Source organism: Taudactylus pleione, unplaced genomic scaffold (assembly GCF_031769625.1).
Source record: "Taudactylus pleione unplaced genomic scaffold, aTauple2 ptg000206l, whole genome shotgun sequence".
In the NCBI taxonomy this organism is placed as follows: Eukaryota; Metazoa; Chordata; class Amphibia; order Anura; family Myobatrachidae; genus Taudactylus; species Taudactylus pleione.
In genome coordinates, this window is record NW_028284608.1 from 12,261,551 (window position 1) to 12,279,659 (window position 18,109).

An 18,109-nucleotide genomic window follows, 5' to 3' on the forward strand; every position below is an offset into this window, starting at 1 on the left:
ACCTGTTTCCTGCGTCGTATTAATATTGCAAAACTTTTCCTAATAAATATATTGAAACAATTTGACATCGCCAACAATTACAAAATGTTTGACAAAACGCACTTGTGCTAGAATCTCGCACCTTGAATATTTGCACTGTAACTATTGTACTCGTCAGAGCTGATATTGATCAGTATTAAAGAAGAATTCCATAATTTAAGTCAATTACGCTTATATTTTATTCTTGCCTACAAACAGCTCTATTCGAATGAACGTTGAAGGGTCAATGTGTTAAAAGTGCCGAGGATTTCTCCGTTAGGTTTCTGTTGAATGGCATTTGGAAATTCTCAAAATCCACTTTATATGTAAATCGTTCCCTCTGCTGTTCTCTCTTTCTAATTAGACCGGCTGTCGTGGGCTCGGAGACCCAAATCTTGGAAAATATAAAATACAGTCAATGATTAGGAGATAACAGATATCATTGATATGTATAGGTTGATTGTGTCCAAAAATCTAATTTTTAAGGCGACTTTAACACCACTGTTGGCCAATTCAGACAATAATTTTATACCTCTTACCGTCTTAGGTATAAAAGTTATGTCCACCTTCTTTGTTTCCCCGATCTCGATCAGATTGTTTAGTTGAACAAGATTACTCTTGGTCTTGAGTTTAGTTGGAACTGATAACTGCCAAGTGGAAATGAAAACAAACATTAGAAATTATATGTTGCTATTGCAGGGCTTATATTTTTTAAATAGAGAATTTACATTGCCAATGTGTTGTTTAACTGAGGTGTGGTATAAAATGTCGACATTTATAATGTTGACATGGATGTTATGTTGACATGGAAATGACATGTTATGGACCTGAGGCAGAGATACAGATCTGTCCACATACATCTATCTTCCATGCGCTACAAGTCGCGCCACACATAACATGGTAGCTCTGTGTGCCTCGGTAGCGATGAGCGTCTTTCGTGTAAATTTAACCTTCAAATGCGTCTTATTCACATAGTGATGTGAATAGCTAGCACAAGCAGCTTCTGCTGATTAAAATGATATGCAGCATGCCTATATTCTATGTGCATCAGCGTATGTATCTGCATGCGAAACGCTACGTTACAGTGTCAGCGGCTGTAACACTAACGTAGCATTGCACATGCAGATGCACATAGAATGTAGGCATGCTGCATATCATTTTAAGCAGCAGAAGCTGCTTGTGTTACCTATTTGCATCGCTATTTGAATAAGACACATTTGAATGTAAAAAGTCGCACAATAAGACGCTCGGCGCTACCAAGTCACGTCACTGCATGGCGTGATTAGAAGGGCTGTTTAACGCGCAAGGAAGCTAGATGTATGAGGACACATCTGTACTGCGCATTTCAGACAGATCTTCTGCACCAAGGACAAATCTGTAATGCTGGGTTCACGCTAGACGATATGTCGTCCGATCCCGCGGATCGGTGCGACATATAGGGTGCATCGTCTAGTGTGTACCCATAATATGCGCGTTCCCTCGGGTCGCTAGCGACATCGCCCCTCGGCCCTGGGGGTAATGCATCATGACACGTCCCTCCCCCCATGGGACATATTGGGGCAGAGCGGACACATACTGTAGATGTGACTGCAGATGCTGCCTGACTCAGAATCCTCTTCAGTATCTTCAGTATAATGTTTTTGTACTCCCTGTTTTTTTTTTGTCATCTTACCATTGTCATATGAATCTCTATCATGCTGTGAAAGCTTTATTGAAAATGAATAAAAGCATAGGTTTGGCAAATATGTATGCATGCGTATGTGTGTGTCTAATCCACTTTTAATGAGCTGCAGACTTTAATAAAGAAGACATGAAGAACATGGAAAATACATTTCAACATTTTCCTGCTCTTTTCCTGCATTAGTGTAGGCAGCACGAGTTAGCGCATGAAAGTAGAACAAATGTCTACCGTACTTTTATGTTCAGGGCTAAAGTCAACCTGTCATTATATAATTGTGTGTTTTTTTATTTTCCACTTTGAATGACTCCTGCCCTGAAGGATCTACAGATCAGCGGTATGTTGGGGAGGTTTTATGACCAACATACTATACAGAAAGCATCTTAAAAACCACATTACAATGTAGAAAACATTCCAGTGATCTCTATAGAATACAGAGAACATTCTAGAGGTTTATACAATACAAAGAGCAATCTCAACAACTAGTCAAACACAATGCATATTAGTAGCTAGTATTCAATGCTACCCCTCTTCAGGAGGCAAGTTTAAAATACAAACCCCTCCTCCCAGTGTCTGGTGGTGTTACAGTGAAGATCCCCGAACGTTCTTGGAGCCTTGAAATGTAGATCACCCCTCTGCCCAAAGCTTAGCCATGGTGGCCTTGTGACCAATAAAATGAGATGAGATGGCTTCTATTACTATGAGATGAGTACCCAGGATACCAATGTGGCCTGAGTTTTAGTTGGGCAAACAAAGCCTTTCTGTGATCCAAATAATGTAAAACAGTTATAGGAATCTACAGTACTCCACTTGCTATGTATATTTTGGTATATTAGGAGTATCTATTTTGGGACAATTAACAGTGTGATTTAGAAAAAGGGGAAAACAAATTGGAGCCTAAAGGCGCATACACACTGGGCGATATTAATGAGCGATTGAACGATTACGACATCGTCATCGTTCAATCGCTCATTAATCCTTTACAAATCGTGCACTATAATGTTGGAAACAACCAGCGATGCGCGCTCCCGCTGGTCGTTACCCACATCTATCATCGCCTGAACATGCCGGTCAATCTGCCGATAACGACCGATTGGCCATGTTCAAGAAAGATGGAGTGTGCCTGCACTGAACGATTGATTGTTCAGTGTAGGCTCTACAGGGGGAACAGGAACGACTGTACGATTACAATGTCATAATCGTACAGTCTTTCCTAATCGCCCAGTGTGTACGCACCTTTATTCATCTTTATAGTGATTTTGTCAGCAAAGTGCCATTGTGTATTCACACAACTACCAATACTTCCATTTTATGCTATTATATGATTGTTTTACAAATAGTATTAAATGACAGCTTACCCCTTTATGAGCTCACTCCACCGTGTAGCAATTGGGTTGGGACCCCTTTGTTGCTGCGTGCTGTATGTGCAGGTAGACACTGTAGCTCACAGTGCAGGAGGACGCCATATATCCACTTATATTTAGTAAGACATAATAGAAACATTCTAGTCTGACCTATGGAATCATACTAACCTGATTGTGTTCTGCTGCTCTTAGCATTTAGATCAGTGGTAGCCAACCTCAGTCCTCAAGAGCTACCAACAGTTCACGTTTCCAGACCACCTAGCTGGTGCACAGGTGCAGTCATTACTCACTAACACAATTGAAAAGGTGGAGCTAATTATTACACTTGTGATTCTGTGAGGAGACCTGCAAAACATGCACTGTTGGTAGCTCTTGAGGACCAGGGTTGGCTACCCCTGATTTAGATAAACAGTGGCCCAGCTGCATAAAGGTTGTCCAATAGAGAAATGACAAGTATTAGTTAATTTACCTCTTGTGCCGCAGGAATGGGTTCCGAGGCTGCAGAAGTCTGAGGCCTAGATGCTGCTCCTAATTTTGCTTCCATTCTGCCTTTCCGCTTGCCGCCCTTCTTCTCTTTGGGCTTTGGCAAGCTGTCCAGCTTTGCTTGTATCATGTCAATCAGCCTGCAGTCGGCGTAGGCTTTTGCAACATCAAGAACATTTTCTCCTAAAAAAATAAGAGACCAAAAGAGTAGATATTATAATAACCTCGATATAAGCAGTAATAACTACAGGTCTCATTTATACATGCGGTTTTATCATCAGACAAGCTTTGTTCTATCTACAATTTACCTTTCTTGTTCACAATTTGTACTTTTGCTCCTGATTGTATTAAAAAGTGAGCACAATCCAAGCTTCCACTCTCTACTGCTCTCATCAGTGGCGTGGATCCACTGAGAGCCACTGCATCGATCCTGGCTCCATGTTTTAGCAGCAGTTCAGCGATGTCTTTCTCACCCGCGTGACAGGCGTGATGCAGAGGCGTCCACATGAAATTATCCCTGACATTGACGTCAGCACTGGGAACAAAACGATATGATATTATTATATGATATTAGAGAGTATATCAGTGCATGAATCAAGTGACACCCCCGACGGGGGAAGCCTGACAAGGGACTTAAGATAAGAAAATACTGAAGCCTATCTTAATCCCGATACCTGAACACAGAAGGACGCCTGCCCGAACGAGGTAAGTCTGGGGTGCCCTTAGTGTTAGCCGCGTGCGAGGGAGAGGGTTAGGTTTAGGTAGCATAGCGGGGTTAGCGTTAGGTTTTGTGAGGGGGAGGTTAGGGTTAGGCACCCCTAGGTGGGATGGTTAATGTTAGGCACCACTGGGGGGGTTAAGGTTAGGCACCACTGGGGGGGTTAAGGTTAGGCACTAAGGGGGGGGGGTTAGGTTTAGGCACTAACGGGGAGGTTAGGGTTAGGCACCCCTAGGTGGGATGGTTAATGTTAGGCACCACTGGGGGGTAAGGTTAGGCACTAAGGGGGGAGGGTTAGGTTTAGGCACTAACGGGGAGGTTTAGTGTGCGGGGTGGGGAGGGTTAAGTTAGGCTACAAGAAGGGAGGGTTAGGGGGAGAAGGGGGGAGGGTAAGTATACTTACCCGACCCCTGTCGGGATACTAACCATGGGGATGCCGCTGTCGTTATTTTGACAGGAGACATCCCGACAGCCGGCATTACATAGCGATTCCCATGGGGAAGTAGTGCACAAGTAGCATCTATGAAAAGATCATATTAACGGAACCCTACTATTTTCCCATTGTTGCCTTTCGGTTTGCTAATGAGTATGTAGTAAATATATAACATTTCAACAATTTAACAAGCCTAAATAATCATGTAAACAGAAGAATTCATATACAGACCCATAGGGGCCTAATTATGAAGGATCGTATTCTAGCCCTGATACTTATATATTTTTTATCAACACATACCGCATGCAATAAGAAACTATTTATTGGGACTATTTATTAACATTCTCATGCAGGGAGATGGGTTTTATGCACAAGCTGTAATTACTGGAGAGGGATCTGAATGCACAAAATATAGCCAATAGTCCGTACGGGCCCCCGCGTCTCTAGCAGCGCTGTAGACTCTGGATTTGTGCCAAAGTCTACTGCGCATGCGCAGGACTCCAGCAACATGGCGCCCGCGCCACTTTCTCTGAGATTTCTCTATTGCGTATGTGCAAAACACCAGATATGTGCTGTTCTGCAGTGCCAGCCATCACGGGGCTCCAGAGAGGTATGTATAATTATAGATGCAGGGTGTGCGGTGTGGGCCCACGTGCACCGCACACCCTGCACCAATTAAAGATATGCCAATGAGCCCATATATACTCCCAATTCTTTCAAGTGTGTTATGAGTTTTGTAAATATGCTTCTTGTCTTATAGTAGCAGATCTACAATTACTTTGTAATAAAGTATCATTTATTTGTTTAAACTATCTCTTTATTTATTTTAATATGAATGGATAACGTATTGAGTCAATTAGCCCTGTCCACCACATCTATGTACCATAAAAGGCATATGGGATGCATTACAAAATATGCATTAAAGATCCAAATCAGTAAGCTATAGATGTGTTCTCATACATCATTGCTGCAGGTGCGCCAAACAGACCCTTTGGGTGCACCAGATCCCATGCTACTCTGCTTGTCCTGGGCAATTGTTTTTGCCGAAAATGAGTCTTATGGACATTTTCAATTAGCCGCGATAAGCCTTTTTCGGCGAAAAGTTTACACCGGTGACGTCATTTCTCAAGGCCAAAACTTATCACTGTATTTAATTCCAAAGACTTTTCGCCGGTGCGGAAAGTCAATGCATTGGAATAGGCGAATATGATTCACAGTACACTTTTTTAAAAACCAGGCTAGATAAACACTAGCATACAGTAGAAATGAACCTGCCAAAGGATGTCATACTATATAATTAGGACTAATAGTGAATATTGCAGATATACAGTCATTTGTCTAATGGACAAAGATGAATTATTGGACAACGTGGCACATAGCATCAAGAGAGTTTCAGAAATGGAGTAGAGAAAGGAAGAACAGAACCCTGACTGAAATGTTCAGATTGGTGAAGCAGCAACAACAACATCTAGTTACTTGCAAAAAAGACTTTTCTCCAGAACATTAGAGAAAATATCACATGAAATGTGGCATGATGAAAAACACATCACAGTTGTTGGATGAAAAGCATTTGTTTATATTCCTGAAGGAAAATATGACAAGCTACAAAACCAAGCAGTGGGAAGGATTCTTGTTGGATACAGTGAGATTTTCAGAGGATACAGAATCCAAGACCCAAGAACAGACACGGTGACTAGCAACAGCATAACTTTTGTTGAAGATCTAAGGGATGATGTAATGGCCTCGCTAGACTTTGATGCAATGAAGAAGTCCAACAATAAATCACCAATAGGTTTGGACCCCTTTGATGAGAGCGCACAGTCAGGAACAGAATACAAACTAAGGGCCTGATTCAGAGCCGCTCGTAAGCGGCCGCTCGTTCGCTCCAAGCGATGTTTGCCCAACTGCGCATGCGTACGGATCGTTATACGCATGCGCGAACCAGTCAGTGCGGACGAAATTCATGTGTTCGCAAAATAGCGAATGCCTGATAATTTGAGTGACAGGAGGAGGCGTATGTGGGTGGTAACAGGGGAAGGTGCTTGAAAACGGGGAGTGGAGATCCGATCGCAGGCGTGCTTAAAGGTCAAAACGGGCGTTTTATGGGTGTGCATAATTAAAACAGTAGCGTCATTGAGCACGTCACTGGGTTATTTTATAGCCAGAACTGCTCGCAAAATTGTGGTAGCAAAAACCAACCACAAGAATAGCGAGCAGCTCATACCCTGGTCGATGTACTCGATTAATCTAATAAATAGCGGACATGACGTAGGATGCGAGCGGCCAGGGGGCGTAGTTTCCCAAAAAACGACCACAAGTTTTGTTCGCTCGTTCAGACCTAGAGGCGTGAACAGACCGCAAAGAGTGAACAGTTCATTTGAATAGCCACCCCTTTTTTTTGAACGAACGACCGCAAATAGCGTCCGGCTCTGAATCAGGCCCTAAGGCAATATATGGGTAAACCACCCTTATGCCTTACATACAAAGAATGTGCAATAAGTGTATGTGAACCCACATCCTGGGAAGACATATCACGTCTTTCAGAAAAGGAAGTCAACATATAAAAAAGGCAGCAGAAGAATAAAGTCCATGCACGCCAAACAAACCTGGAGGAAGATATAACAAGTCATTAAGAATAATGGGTTTGACAGACTAAGGGTCTCATTCAGACCCGCTCGCGAGCGCAGGACGCTCGCAAGCGGGTCGTTGGTGCCCAAATGCGCATGCGCACGACGGAGGAAGCTCCGTCGAGCGCATGCGCGAGACCCGTCGAGCGACAGGGTAGCCGTCGCTCGGGGTCTCGCACCAAAGGGGGCGTGCTGTCGATGGTGAGTGACAGCATGCCCCCTTAGGTGGGCGTGCAAGGGGCGTGGCTGCCAGACGGAGGCCGTTCCCATGGAAACGCCTACCGTCTGGGTCCGGCCCCACTGACATCACTAGTGATGTCAGTGGGAGTGATTTTGGCTCTGATAGAGCCAAAATCACTCCTGGGCTTGCGGCAGAGAGACCCTACCGCAGGGTCTCGTTGCAAGACCAGGGCCGGTTCTATGGTTACGCATGGTACGCGGCCGCGTAAGGCGCCACGTAGTGAAGGGCGCCGCGGCCATGCAGAATTACCGCGGTGCAGACTGTGTCTCTGTGACACAGCTGCACCGCGCGTGTAGCGCTGACCGGACGGAGTTCGGTCAGCGCTACACAGTGCCAAACACACAGCCGCCGGAGCCGGCAACTGTGTGTTTGTTTCAGCAGCTGATGAGAGTCTGTCGGCTGCTGTAGCTCCCACTGCGGGAGCCATCTTCCGGCTCCCGCAGTGGGTAATGGGAGAGACGTCGTCATGACGACGTCTCTCCCATAATGCAAAGCGGCCCTGGAGAATGGTCGGGAGTAGCGGATATCAGCGGCGGGAGCAGGAGCGGGGGGTTCAGGTAAGTGTTTTTTTTTTGTTTTGTTTTTTATAACGTGTGTCTCTACTGGGGGGGGCTACAAGGGGGGATTACTACTGGGGGCACTTGAAGGGGGGATTACTACTGGGGGCACTTGAAGGGGGGGACTACTACTGGGGGCACTTGAAGGGGGGATTACTACTGGGGCACTTGAAGGGGGGATTAGTACTGGGGGTACTTGAAGGGGGGATTACTACTGGGGGAACTTGAAGGGGGATTACAGGGGGCACTAGAAGGGAGGATTACTACAGGGGGCACTTGAAGGGGGGATTACTACTGGGGCACTTGAAGGGGGGATTACTACTGGGGGCACTAGAAGGGGGGACTACTGGGGGCACTTGAAGGGGGGATTACTATTGGGGGCACTACTACTGAGGGCACTTGAAGGGGGGCTACTACTGGGGGCACTTGAAGGGAGGATTACTACTGGGGGGGACTACTACTGGGGGCACTACATGAGGGGGAATCCTCCACTGGGGGCACAACAATGGGGGGACTACTACAAGGGGGGACTACTAGGGGCACTACAAGAGGGGGGACTACTACTGGGGGCACTGTATAAGCTTACTAATGGGGGCACAAGGGGCACTGCACAGGGGGGACCACTACCGCGGGCACTGCATAGGGGGGGCGCCAAAAAACCTACTCGCTTACCAAAAAATTTGGGCTAGGGCCGGCCCTGATCGCGACCATCATCATGGATGCTCGCATAAGCTGTGGGTGGTAACCCACAGCTATACGAGCATCCAAGAGGCCGCTCCAAGTTTAGATAGGAGGGCCCTGATTCAGAGCGAGCGCTCTGGTCAGAGCGTCCGGCTCTGAATCAGGCCCTAAGTTTCAGTGGTATTAAAGTAAAGCCACAGCTACAGGTTGAGTGTTACTTGTGTGACTACACTGGAGGGACATTAAGTGGCACTGTGTCCTAAATTGTCCCTGTTGTGAACTATCTCTAGTATGATAATATACTGTATTATATAATCTTGTTGGTAATTCTCCATGCTATGTTATGTTATATTCTTCTCTATGTGTTGATATGTGTTCCACATTCTTCTCTATGTGTTGATACTTGGACAAATAAGTATATTCTGCAACACCTTTACTCATGAATGTTGGAATATGTATATCATTTACCCTACAGACGTGTCCTTATACACTAATGCCCCAGTCATGCCAAACAGTCCTTCTCGGCACGTCAGGTTCTGTGCGACATTTCCGCTCAAATGTGCGTATTAGTCGCACTCGCAACGCGATGTGACAAAACTGCCTCACAAGACTGCACTGATTAATTTGATATGTAACACTTGCAAATCGGTGTGCGACTCAGGGGTCTATTTACTAAGTAGTATTAGGAGACAGAGTGAAAAGTGATAAGAAAGTGATAGGGTGCCAGCCAATCAGCTCCCAACTGTCATTTTTCAAACACAGCCTGTGAGATGACAGTTGGGAGCTGATTGGCTGGCACCTTATCACTTTCTTATCACTTTTCACTCAGGGCCTAATTCAGACCCGCTCACGAGCGCTGAGTGCTCGCAAGCGGGTCGATGTTGGCCCAGTGCATATGCGCACGACGGACCCGGCTCCATCGTGCGCATGCGCGAGACCTGGATAGCGACGGCCAAGCCGTCGCTATGGGTCTCGTACCAAAGGGGGCATGCTGTCGATGGTGAGTGACAGCACGCCCCCTTTGGTGGGTGTGCCGGGGGCGTGGCTGCCCAGACGGAGGCGTTCCTATGGGAACGCCTACCGTCTGGGGCCGGCCCCACTGACATCACAAGTGATGTCAGTGGGAGTGCCTTCGGCTCTGATAGAGCCGAAAGCACTCCAGGGCTTGCGGCAACGAGACCCTACCACAAGGGTCTCGTTGCAAGCGCGATGGTCCCGAGGGTCTTGACCATGGCGGCCATCTTTTTGGCCGCTCGCTATAGCTGTGGCTGGTCATCCACAGCTATGCGAGCAGCCAGGAGGCCACTCTAAAAAAGAGCCGGACGGCCCTGATTCAGAGCGAGCGCTCTGTCAGAGCGTCCGGATCTGAATCAGGGCCTCTGTCTCCTAACACTGCTTAGTAAATAGACCCCTCAGTCTGAAATGTATACGCAGTGCTACGATGTAGGGGCCGTGGCTCTTATTCATGCCAAGCTCTGTTGGACAGATTCAGACTGAGTTGCACTCAGATATACAATTGTCGCATATAAAATTTATCACTGCAGTCTCTAAGGGCCTGATTCACTACCGATCACAACTGCAATTGCAATAGCGATTACGCACAAGGTTCAACTGCGATAGTCTGTTAATTCATTGCAATCGCTATGCCACCGCAGCACTACACAAGGATGCCCACTTTACCTTACACACATCCGTAATGTTTAGCAAGATTGCAAAACCATCGGTCCAATTGAGTCCCATCGGAGCCTCACGCACACTTGCACAAGCTCTGACCTTACTAACTTAACTTCATTGCATGCTATAAGTGCTCAGCCTGCGTAAAGCATCACAGTGGATAATTTATGCATGCCCATTCATCGGCGTTCAAACGCACTGGCATGCCTGCATTTCTCCGCCCATCCCGTCACCACCCACAAACGGCACTTCCTGTCAATCACTATGCGATGGGTCTGCGTAGTCACCGCCATCACAGTCCCGATCGCAGTGGCTGGTTCGTGAACGCGCACAAGACAGCAGCTCACTCGTGCCAGGCATCTCACGCCACATGGCATATTGAGGCTAGGTGTATGAGGACACATCTGTATTCTACTTCTAATTCTAGTCATGTCCTGCACAATGCCACCCTAGTGGTAATTAAATAATGAAAATTAAAAAGTAAGCTTACCCTTTATCTAGAAGAAATTTCACAACGTCCATTTTTCTGTGAGCACATGCAGACATTAGGGGTGTTTTATAAAAAGTGTCCTTCACATCTACAGGGACTCCTTCTTCAAAAGCCCTCTTCAAGGACTCCAGGTCTCCGGCTTTGGTGGCAATATTTATATGCGTATACACCTTTTCCAGGTCATCCATGTACCACCCGGTGTCATCTATCACTGGATTTAGAGGTGGGTGGTCACAGTCAAATCGATTGACATCAGTAACATTATGAAAAGTCTTGATCATAAAATTGGGAAGTCCAGTGTCTTCCCGGTGTGAAATCAGGTCACTTGGCATCATACAGATTGGCATGGGTAGTGTACTCTTTCCTTTTTTCCCCCTCTTACCTTTTTTTCCTTTTTTCTTTTTTGGACCATATGAAGAGAGCAAAAATGCTTTTTGTAAGTACTTAGATCCTTTCAAAAACTCTTCGGTATTAATTTTCCCTCCCCTGCCTATCTCATGAAGATTAATCATAGTTTTCATTTCCTCTTCAGACACCGGGGCTCCCTTCTCTGTGAGGACCGATACAAAGTCCTCTCTTGCGACAGTTCCATCTTCGGTATCCAACAAAGCAAAAGATTTTTGAAGAGCTAATTGGTGCTCAAACGACCAATCATGTAGCGTTAGGCACCACGGCGGGTTGGGATTTTGTACTCCTGGCTTTGAAAATTTCTTAAAAAGACGCATTGCTTTCCCCAATTCCTTCATTGCAGCCTTGAAACCACCCTCCTTTGCAACTGCTTTGGGTGTCAGAGTTTTTGTATTTTTCCAAGTAGGATTGCATCCTGTTACAAACACAATTATTAATTTTAGATGGAGAGCAGCACTGCCCAAACACGCTAATAATATCACATTGGTAACACAACAGATGATACCCAAAGCAAAGAAATCTCTGTGAGAATTATTTGCAAGACATTGTCTAATATGTCCAACAGGCATCAATTTCACCACCACATCAGAATATTGCATAGATAAATTAGACAATGGTTACACTGGACACATATGATTAAATACGAGCATAAGGTTACACTGTACTGTATAGGATAAAGGTGCCTATTTATCAAAATATTCAGGATATTCCTGAAAAAAACCCAATTTTTGGGTGATATCCACAAATATGAAGTGTTCCCTGGATGTATCTAAGGATGGGGGCACAGCAAATAATAGTTTTCAATTGCTCTTTAACAACATTTTCAGGATATTCCTGGAAAACCCCCATTTTTGGGTAATATCCCTCCCATCAATGGACGTTCGCACATTTGTGGTGTGATGAGTACACATGTGCAGTAATGAGACCGGATGTATCAACGATCACTTTACACCTACAAGTCACAGGGACAGGTTCCTATCGGAGCCCCTTTCCCTGAATGTGTTTTTTAATACATTCCTGTGATCCTTAATTTGCTATTATACAAATTATAATTATCGGGTCTAAAATCCGATAATTAATAAGTATGCCCTAATGTATATTTGTCACCTACTTTATGAGAGATGTTGTAGACCCTCCTGCAATAGTGTAAGCCTAAGTAAAGAACTTACATGGTTCAACTAATCATGGAGACGGGCATATTGTAGCACACACAGCATGTGTAAGAAATACAGACATATATACTTATATATCAAATAAGATCAAAATTGAGGAGAGATCACGCAGTATGGGAAATGCGCCAGGCCTCTTCCGTCATATGGCACAAAAGTGAAATGTGTTTGAGGACACATCAGTAGCATTACACCCATGTGTAGGTATCGACCTGCCGGAATCGGTATTCGATGCCGGCGCTTGGGAATCCGGCTATTAGAATCCTGGCGCTGACATCGCAAAAAGATTAACATACCGATACCGACTACCTGCGGTAGGGTCTCGCTGCCGCAAGCCCTGGAGTGATTTTGGCTCTATCAGAGCCAAAATCACTCCCAATGACATCACTAGTGATGTCAGTGGGGCCGGACCCAGACGGTAGGCGTTCCCATGGGAACGCCTCCGTCTGTCAGCCACGCCCCCGGCACGCCCACCAAAGGGGGCGTGCTGTCACTCATATCGACAGCACGCCCCCTTAGGTGGAGAACCCGAGCGACGGCTTCCCCGTCGCTCGCCGGGTCTCGCACATGCGCACGACGGAGCAGCCTCCGTTGTGCGCATGCGCATTTGGGTACCATCAACCCGCTTGCAAGCGTCCTGCGCTCGCGAGCGGGTCTGAATGAGACCCATAGTACTAACATTTTACTATACAGAAGATAAATATGTAATAATATATAACACACAAATCACTTGTACAAATGGTGAAGTTTCTTGTAGGAGCCCAAGATGTGAGCTGCAATGTGCAAAGCTGGGGGAATGACACCGTATTATGCTCATGGTCAGCACTGCCACCCACCTCTTTGTCCAAGGAACTTGCAGCAATCAGCAAACCCACCGCTAGCAGCATGGTGGAGGGCTGTGTTTCCATCCATTGCAATGATTCCCATGTCCGCTTTGTATGCAGATAGCACCATTAGGATCTATAATGCCGAGGGATTAATGTCAGGGGCATGCAACGAATTGGACTATACATCAAATAAGAATTGTTGAACTGTCTACCAACATTTATTATTGTCTCTTAATCTCTCTCAACACAATAATGTCTAGACACCTCCTGCTCCATTTGCATTTGAGATGGACGGAACTGCACAGCCGCTTGTGTGAGGCTCTTTACCAAGCCCTATGTCAATCCAGTGGTCCCAGTATGTTTCACAGATGTGAACAGGCATTTTCAGGCAGAAGCCCTATTTCAAGTATCAGGAGTATCCCAGTAAACTGTAGTATGCAGAATTATTTTTGAGTGGTGTTATCCTGAACGATGAAATATCATAAACAAGGCACAAGCTGAGATACCACTGGTAACCCGATACCATGCACCCCGGAGTTCTACGATAAGAGGCTCCTGAAGAGATCTAAATCTGTCTTAGTAGATCCCAGCCATCCAAACCATGTGCTTTTTGAGAGGAAGCCATCAAATAGGCGCTTTCGAGCTGTGCATTTACGCACAAAACAGTCGCGCAATAGTGCTGTGCGTAAGCTAAATGGTCACGATAACCCTGATTAATGTGTATTATGATATTTTTTTTTATTAATTTTAATTGTAATGTTACTACTGCTTGCCTTATTATGTGGTATAGTGCTGCATGGTTTTTCGTTGTGTTGTTAATGACAATAAAGTATTCATTCATTCTTTCATTTATTCAAGTGAAATTTACTTATTGCTCGAATAGTGAAAAAATGTGACCTCCAGCTACAGATTCAGGAAATAAAACAGTCACAGAAAATATAAAACTCACTTCCAAAAATCCACCTTTAGCAGCAAAATGAACAGCGTGATATCGTTGTTTGTCAAAAGCATTAACGTCTCCTCCTTTCTCCAAAATGCTCCGGACGACATCTAAGGCACCTTCTCTTGCTGCTTCCATCAGCACCGTGCGACTCGTCAACTAAAGGGAATAATAATACAGTACAGTGGTTCTATATCACATAAACATGTACTTGCTGCTTCCTAGGAAAAGACAGGTTACAAATTTCATCTCTAAAAAAAGAGAGAAGAACCAAGTATTATGTTATCGAGGACTCATGGATTGGTGTGAAAATGATAAAAGATAGATTGTTATGCAACATTGGCGTTGTGCAGATCAGGACAGTGGAAAGGGGCGGATTGGGCCACTGGGACAGCAAGTAAGTTCCCACTGGGCCGGTCCCATAGTCCCCTCGGCTGGGCCGGCTCACACTGTCACTGACTGCGGCCGGCTCCCACTGTTTGCTGGCACCACGCTTCCAGTACTTGCGTTCCACTGTGGAACGCAAACAGGAACCGGCCATATGCTTCGGATAGCGGGCACTTCTGGGTGCCACTAGCCGGGAGCAGTGGCTGCATAATGTGGTTCCGACTGGGGGTGATAGCCTGCCCTGATAGGCTAACCAGCCTCCCCCCTCGGACAGTACAGCATCCAGAAGCAGGGTAGCCAATAGGGCTGAATTCAACATGTGAGCGTGGGTCTCCTCTCCCCACCCCCTTTCCGAGGCCCCCCTCCTTCCCTCTCTCTTGCACTGCCCAGCCGGTCTGTCAGTGTGTCCCTTGCACGCTGCGGCTGCTGCAGGACCATTCTCCCCTCACCCTTCCTACCCCCAGTATTAATATTATGTCCCACAGTGCACCTCTATCTCACACAATGCCCCCATAATATTTAATTATTCCACCACTACGCTGCACTGCCCCATATTATTAGATATTATGGCCCTCTGTATGCCATGTAGTTAATATTCCTCCGCACGGGATGCCGGCTGTCGAAATCCCGGCGCCAGAATCCCAAATGGCGCCGGAATCCCAACATTACTGTAGATGCCGATGCCAGAATCCCGACAGCCGGCATGCCGATCGTAAGTATAGCGGGCCCTGTTAGCTTGTAGCCACTTTAGGGGAAAGGGTTAGGATTACGCACCACTGGGGGGGTTAGACTGCAGGGAGGGGAGGTTAGGGTTAGGCTGCGGGGGGGAGGGTTAGGGATAGGCACCACAGGGGGGGGGGGTTAGGGTTAAGCACAAAAGGGAGCAGAGTTAGATTTAGGCACTAACTGCTGGAAGAGTTATGATGTGGAGTGGGGAGGGTTAAGGTTACGATGCAGGAAGGGAGGGTTAGGGAGTGTAGGGGGGAGGATTATGATACTTACCTAGACCCTGTTGCGATTCTGAGCATCATTATTATTCCCCCACTATGCCACACTGCCCCATATTATTAAATATTATGACCCACAGTGCCCACTCCAGTATAAAATATCATGCCTCACAGTCAGGGCCAATATTGGGGGGGAGACTGCCAGTGCCAGGACTGGAGTACCAGGCCTGCCTAGTTTGTCAGTCGTAGGCCCCGCAATTTATAATGGCAGCCTTGACCCGAAGTGTAATTGAGGGCCCCCTGATCTGCTACAAGATGTGTGGTGCAGTCCAAATGTCCCGGAGCCAAGCATTTCAGCAAGTACTGTAGACAGGTCAGTCTTTTGTGGGGGACTGGGGCAATTATGTATGCTTTATTTTTTTCTTGTTGGGGGCTAATGTGTTTTATTTTCTTCTAGTTCTTATTGATGCCGATATGTTTGTTTGTTTTTTCCTGTGGGGGCTAATGTGGTTTATTGTTTTCTGTAGGGGAAAATGTGTTTGTTTTTTTTTCCTGTGGGGGCCAAAGGTTTTTTTTTTCTTGTGTGATGTTTTTAGTCTGCGCATTCGTCTGAGTTGCACCACACAAGTGTCCCCATGGTGTTCATACAGAGTTGCGCTCGCTCTGAATCAGGGCGGTTTTTTTTTTTTTTGTTTTTGCAGCCTCCTGGCCACTCGCTAAGCCCACAGCTTTTGCGAGTGGCCAGGTGATGGTCACGATGGTCGCGACCGTCGGGGCTTGCGCCGAGACACTTGTGGTAGCCCCAGCCAAAGAGAGCTTCCTGCTCTAACAAAGCAGGAAGCTCTCCACTGACATCACTGGTGATGTCAGTGGTGCCTCCCACAAACGGCAGGCGTTCCTTCGGGAACGCCTCCGTTTGTGTAGCCACCCCCCCTCCCCGCCTACAAAACGGGGCGAGCTGTTGATCAACATCGACAGCCGCCCCTTTTGTAGTGAGTCCCGGAGCGAGAGAATTTCTCTCTCGCTCCGGGGCTTGCACATGCACGCGCCGCGCGTGCGCAGTATCCCACCATCGACCTGCTTGCGAGCGCTATGTGCTCGCGAGCGGGTCTGAATCAGGTCCTTAGTCCCAATGTGATGCAACAAAACTGCTTCACTGAAGTTCAATTGTGCTTCAAATACAGATTCAGTGTTGCACATCAAATTAATCAATGCAGTCTCGTGAGTGCAACTAAGATGCATTTTCGGGCGAAAAGAAGCATCACCTCTCGGCACAGCTCACTCGCGCCAGGCATCTTGTGCCACATGGCGTATTGAGGCTAGGGAGTATATGTACTAAAGTGAGAGTTTTTAGAAATGGAGATGTTGCCCATAGCAATCAGATTCTACTTAACATTTAACTAGCACCTTCTAGAAGATAATATCTGGAATCTGATTGGTTGCTATGGGCAACATCTCCACTTCTAAAAACTCTCACTTTAGTAAATATACCGCTATGTGTATGAGGACATCTGTATACAGTATTTTGCCACCTACAGCCGACTTGACACTTAATGTCGATCACTGGACTGGGGCCACGGTTAACAAAATCAAGTGAAACAGAAGTATAATGTCTACTTTGCTGGTAAGCAGCTAAAACTGTGATCGCTTATTGTACAATGCCAGATTAAAGTACATCTCTATGCTCATGGAAACTCTTACAGGATGGAACGCATTGGGATTAGCCCCTCTTTCCAATAACATCAGACACATCTCTTTGCACCCCTGAGCCTGTTCACACGCTGCCAGCAGCACCGACATTCCATCTGTTGCTCTGTTATGGACATCAGCTCCACAATCCAGCACTATCTGGAAACAACGCAGATGTCTCTTGGTGGGTGAGATGCAGTAAAATAAGACCCCTGGTGGAAAAAGAAACGAACAGAAAGAAAACATTATTCTTACAACACATATGGCCAATGCCGCCATCAGGATAAGTACAGGGGTTACGGCATAAGGGTCCCTGACTGCTTATGGGGCCCACCACGATCATACAACTTTTTGTAATTACATTTAACTACTTAACTGGCGTGGTCGCATGTAATGTGGCCGGAGCCAGAAGTGTTTCATCTGGCAAGGTCACATTACATGCAATCACGTCAGCCCACTCCTTCCCCCGGCTTTAGCAGAGGAGATCCGTTCTGCACAAGTGCAGAACGGATCTCCTCGGACCCCCCGGAAGCGATGCGGTGGTCTGTGACCACCAACATCACTTACAGGATCGCGCCCCCGAATGCCATGCGAACGGCACTCTGGGACACATGTGCTGATAGTAACAGTATGAGGAAGGGAACATAATTCTCCTCCGAGTACCTCTGTGCTGATCTCTGCGTGTGCAGAGATATATATATACATGGTCGACAGGATTAAAAGGTCGACAAAAAAAAAAAAAGGTTGCCACGTGGTTTTTCATGTTTTCAGGGGTAGG

The 18,109-nt window shown here is 46.2% G+C and overlaps 1 protein-coding gene across 1 annotated transcript in view; it reads right to left on the bottom strand.

Annotated features, from left to right (window-relative positions):
- Positions 1-200: 200 nt before the first annotated feature.
- Positions 201-18,109, bottom strand: part of ANKEF1 (ankyrin repeat and EF-hand domain containing 1) — a 36,745-nt gene continuing 18,836 nt past the window's right edge. The window contains exons 3-10 of the mRNA XM_088478083.1: positions 17,344-17,543; positions 14,318-14,467; positions 13,378-13,501; positions 10,965-11,787; positions 3,852-4,078; positions 3,530-3,726; positions 558-665; positions 201-412 (exon numbers count right to left, since the gene is read on the bottom strand). Coding sequence (XP_088334209.1) covers positions 263-412; positions 558-665; positions 3,530-3,726; positions 3,852-4,078; positions 10,965-11,787; positions 13,378-13,501; positions 14,318-14,467; positions 17,344-17,543 — 1,979 coding nt within the window. The 3' untranslated portion in view covers positions 201-262. The remainder of the gene's footprint in view (positions 413-557; positions 666-3,529; positions 3,727-3,851; positions 4,079-10,964; positions 11,788-13,377; positions 13,502-14,317; positions 14,468-17,343; positions 17,544-18,109) is intronic.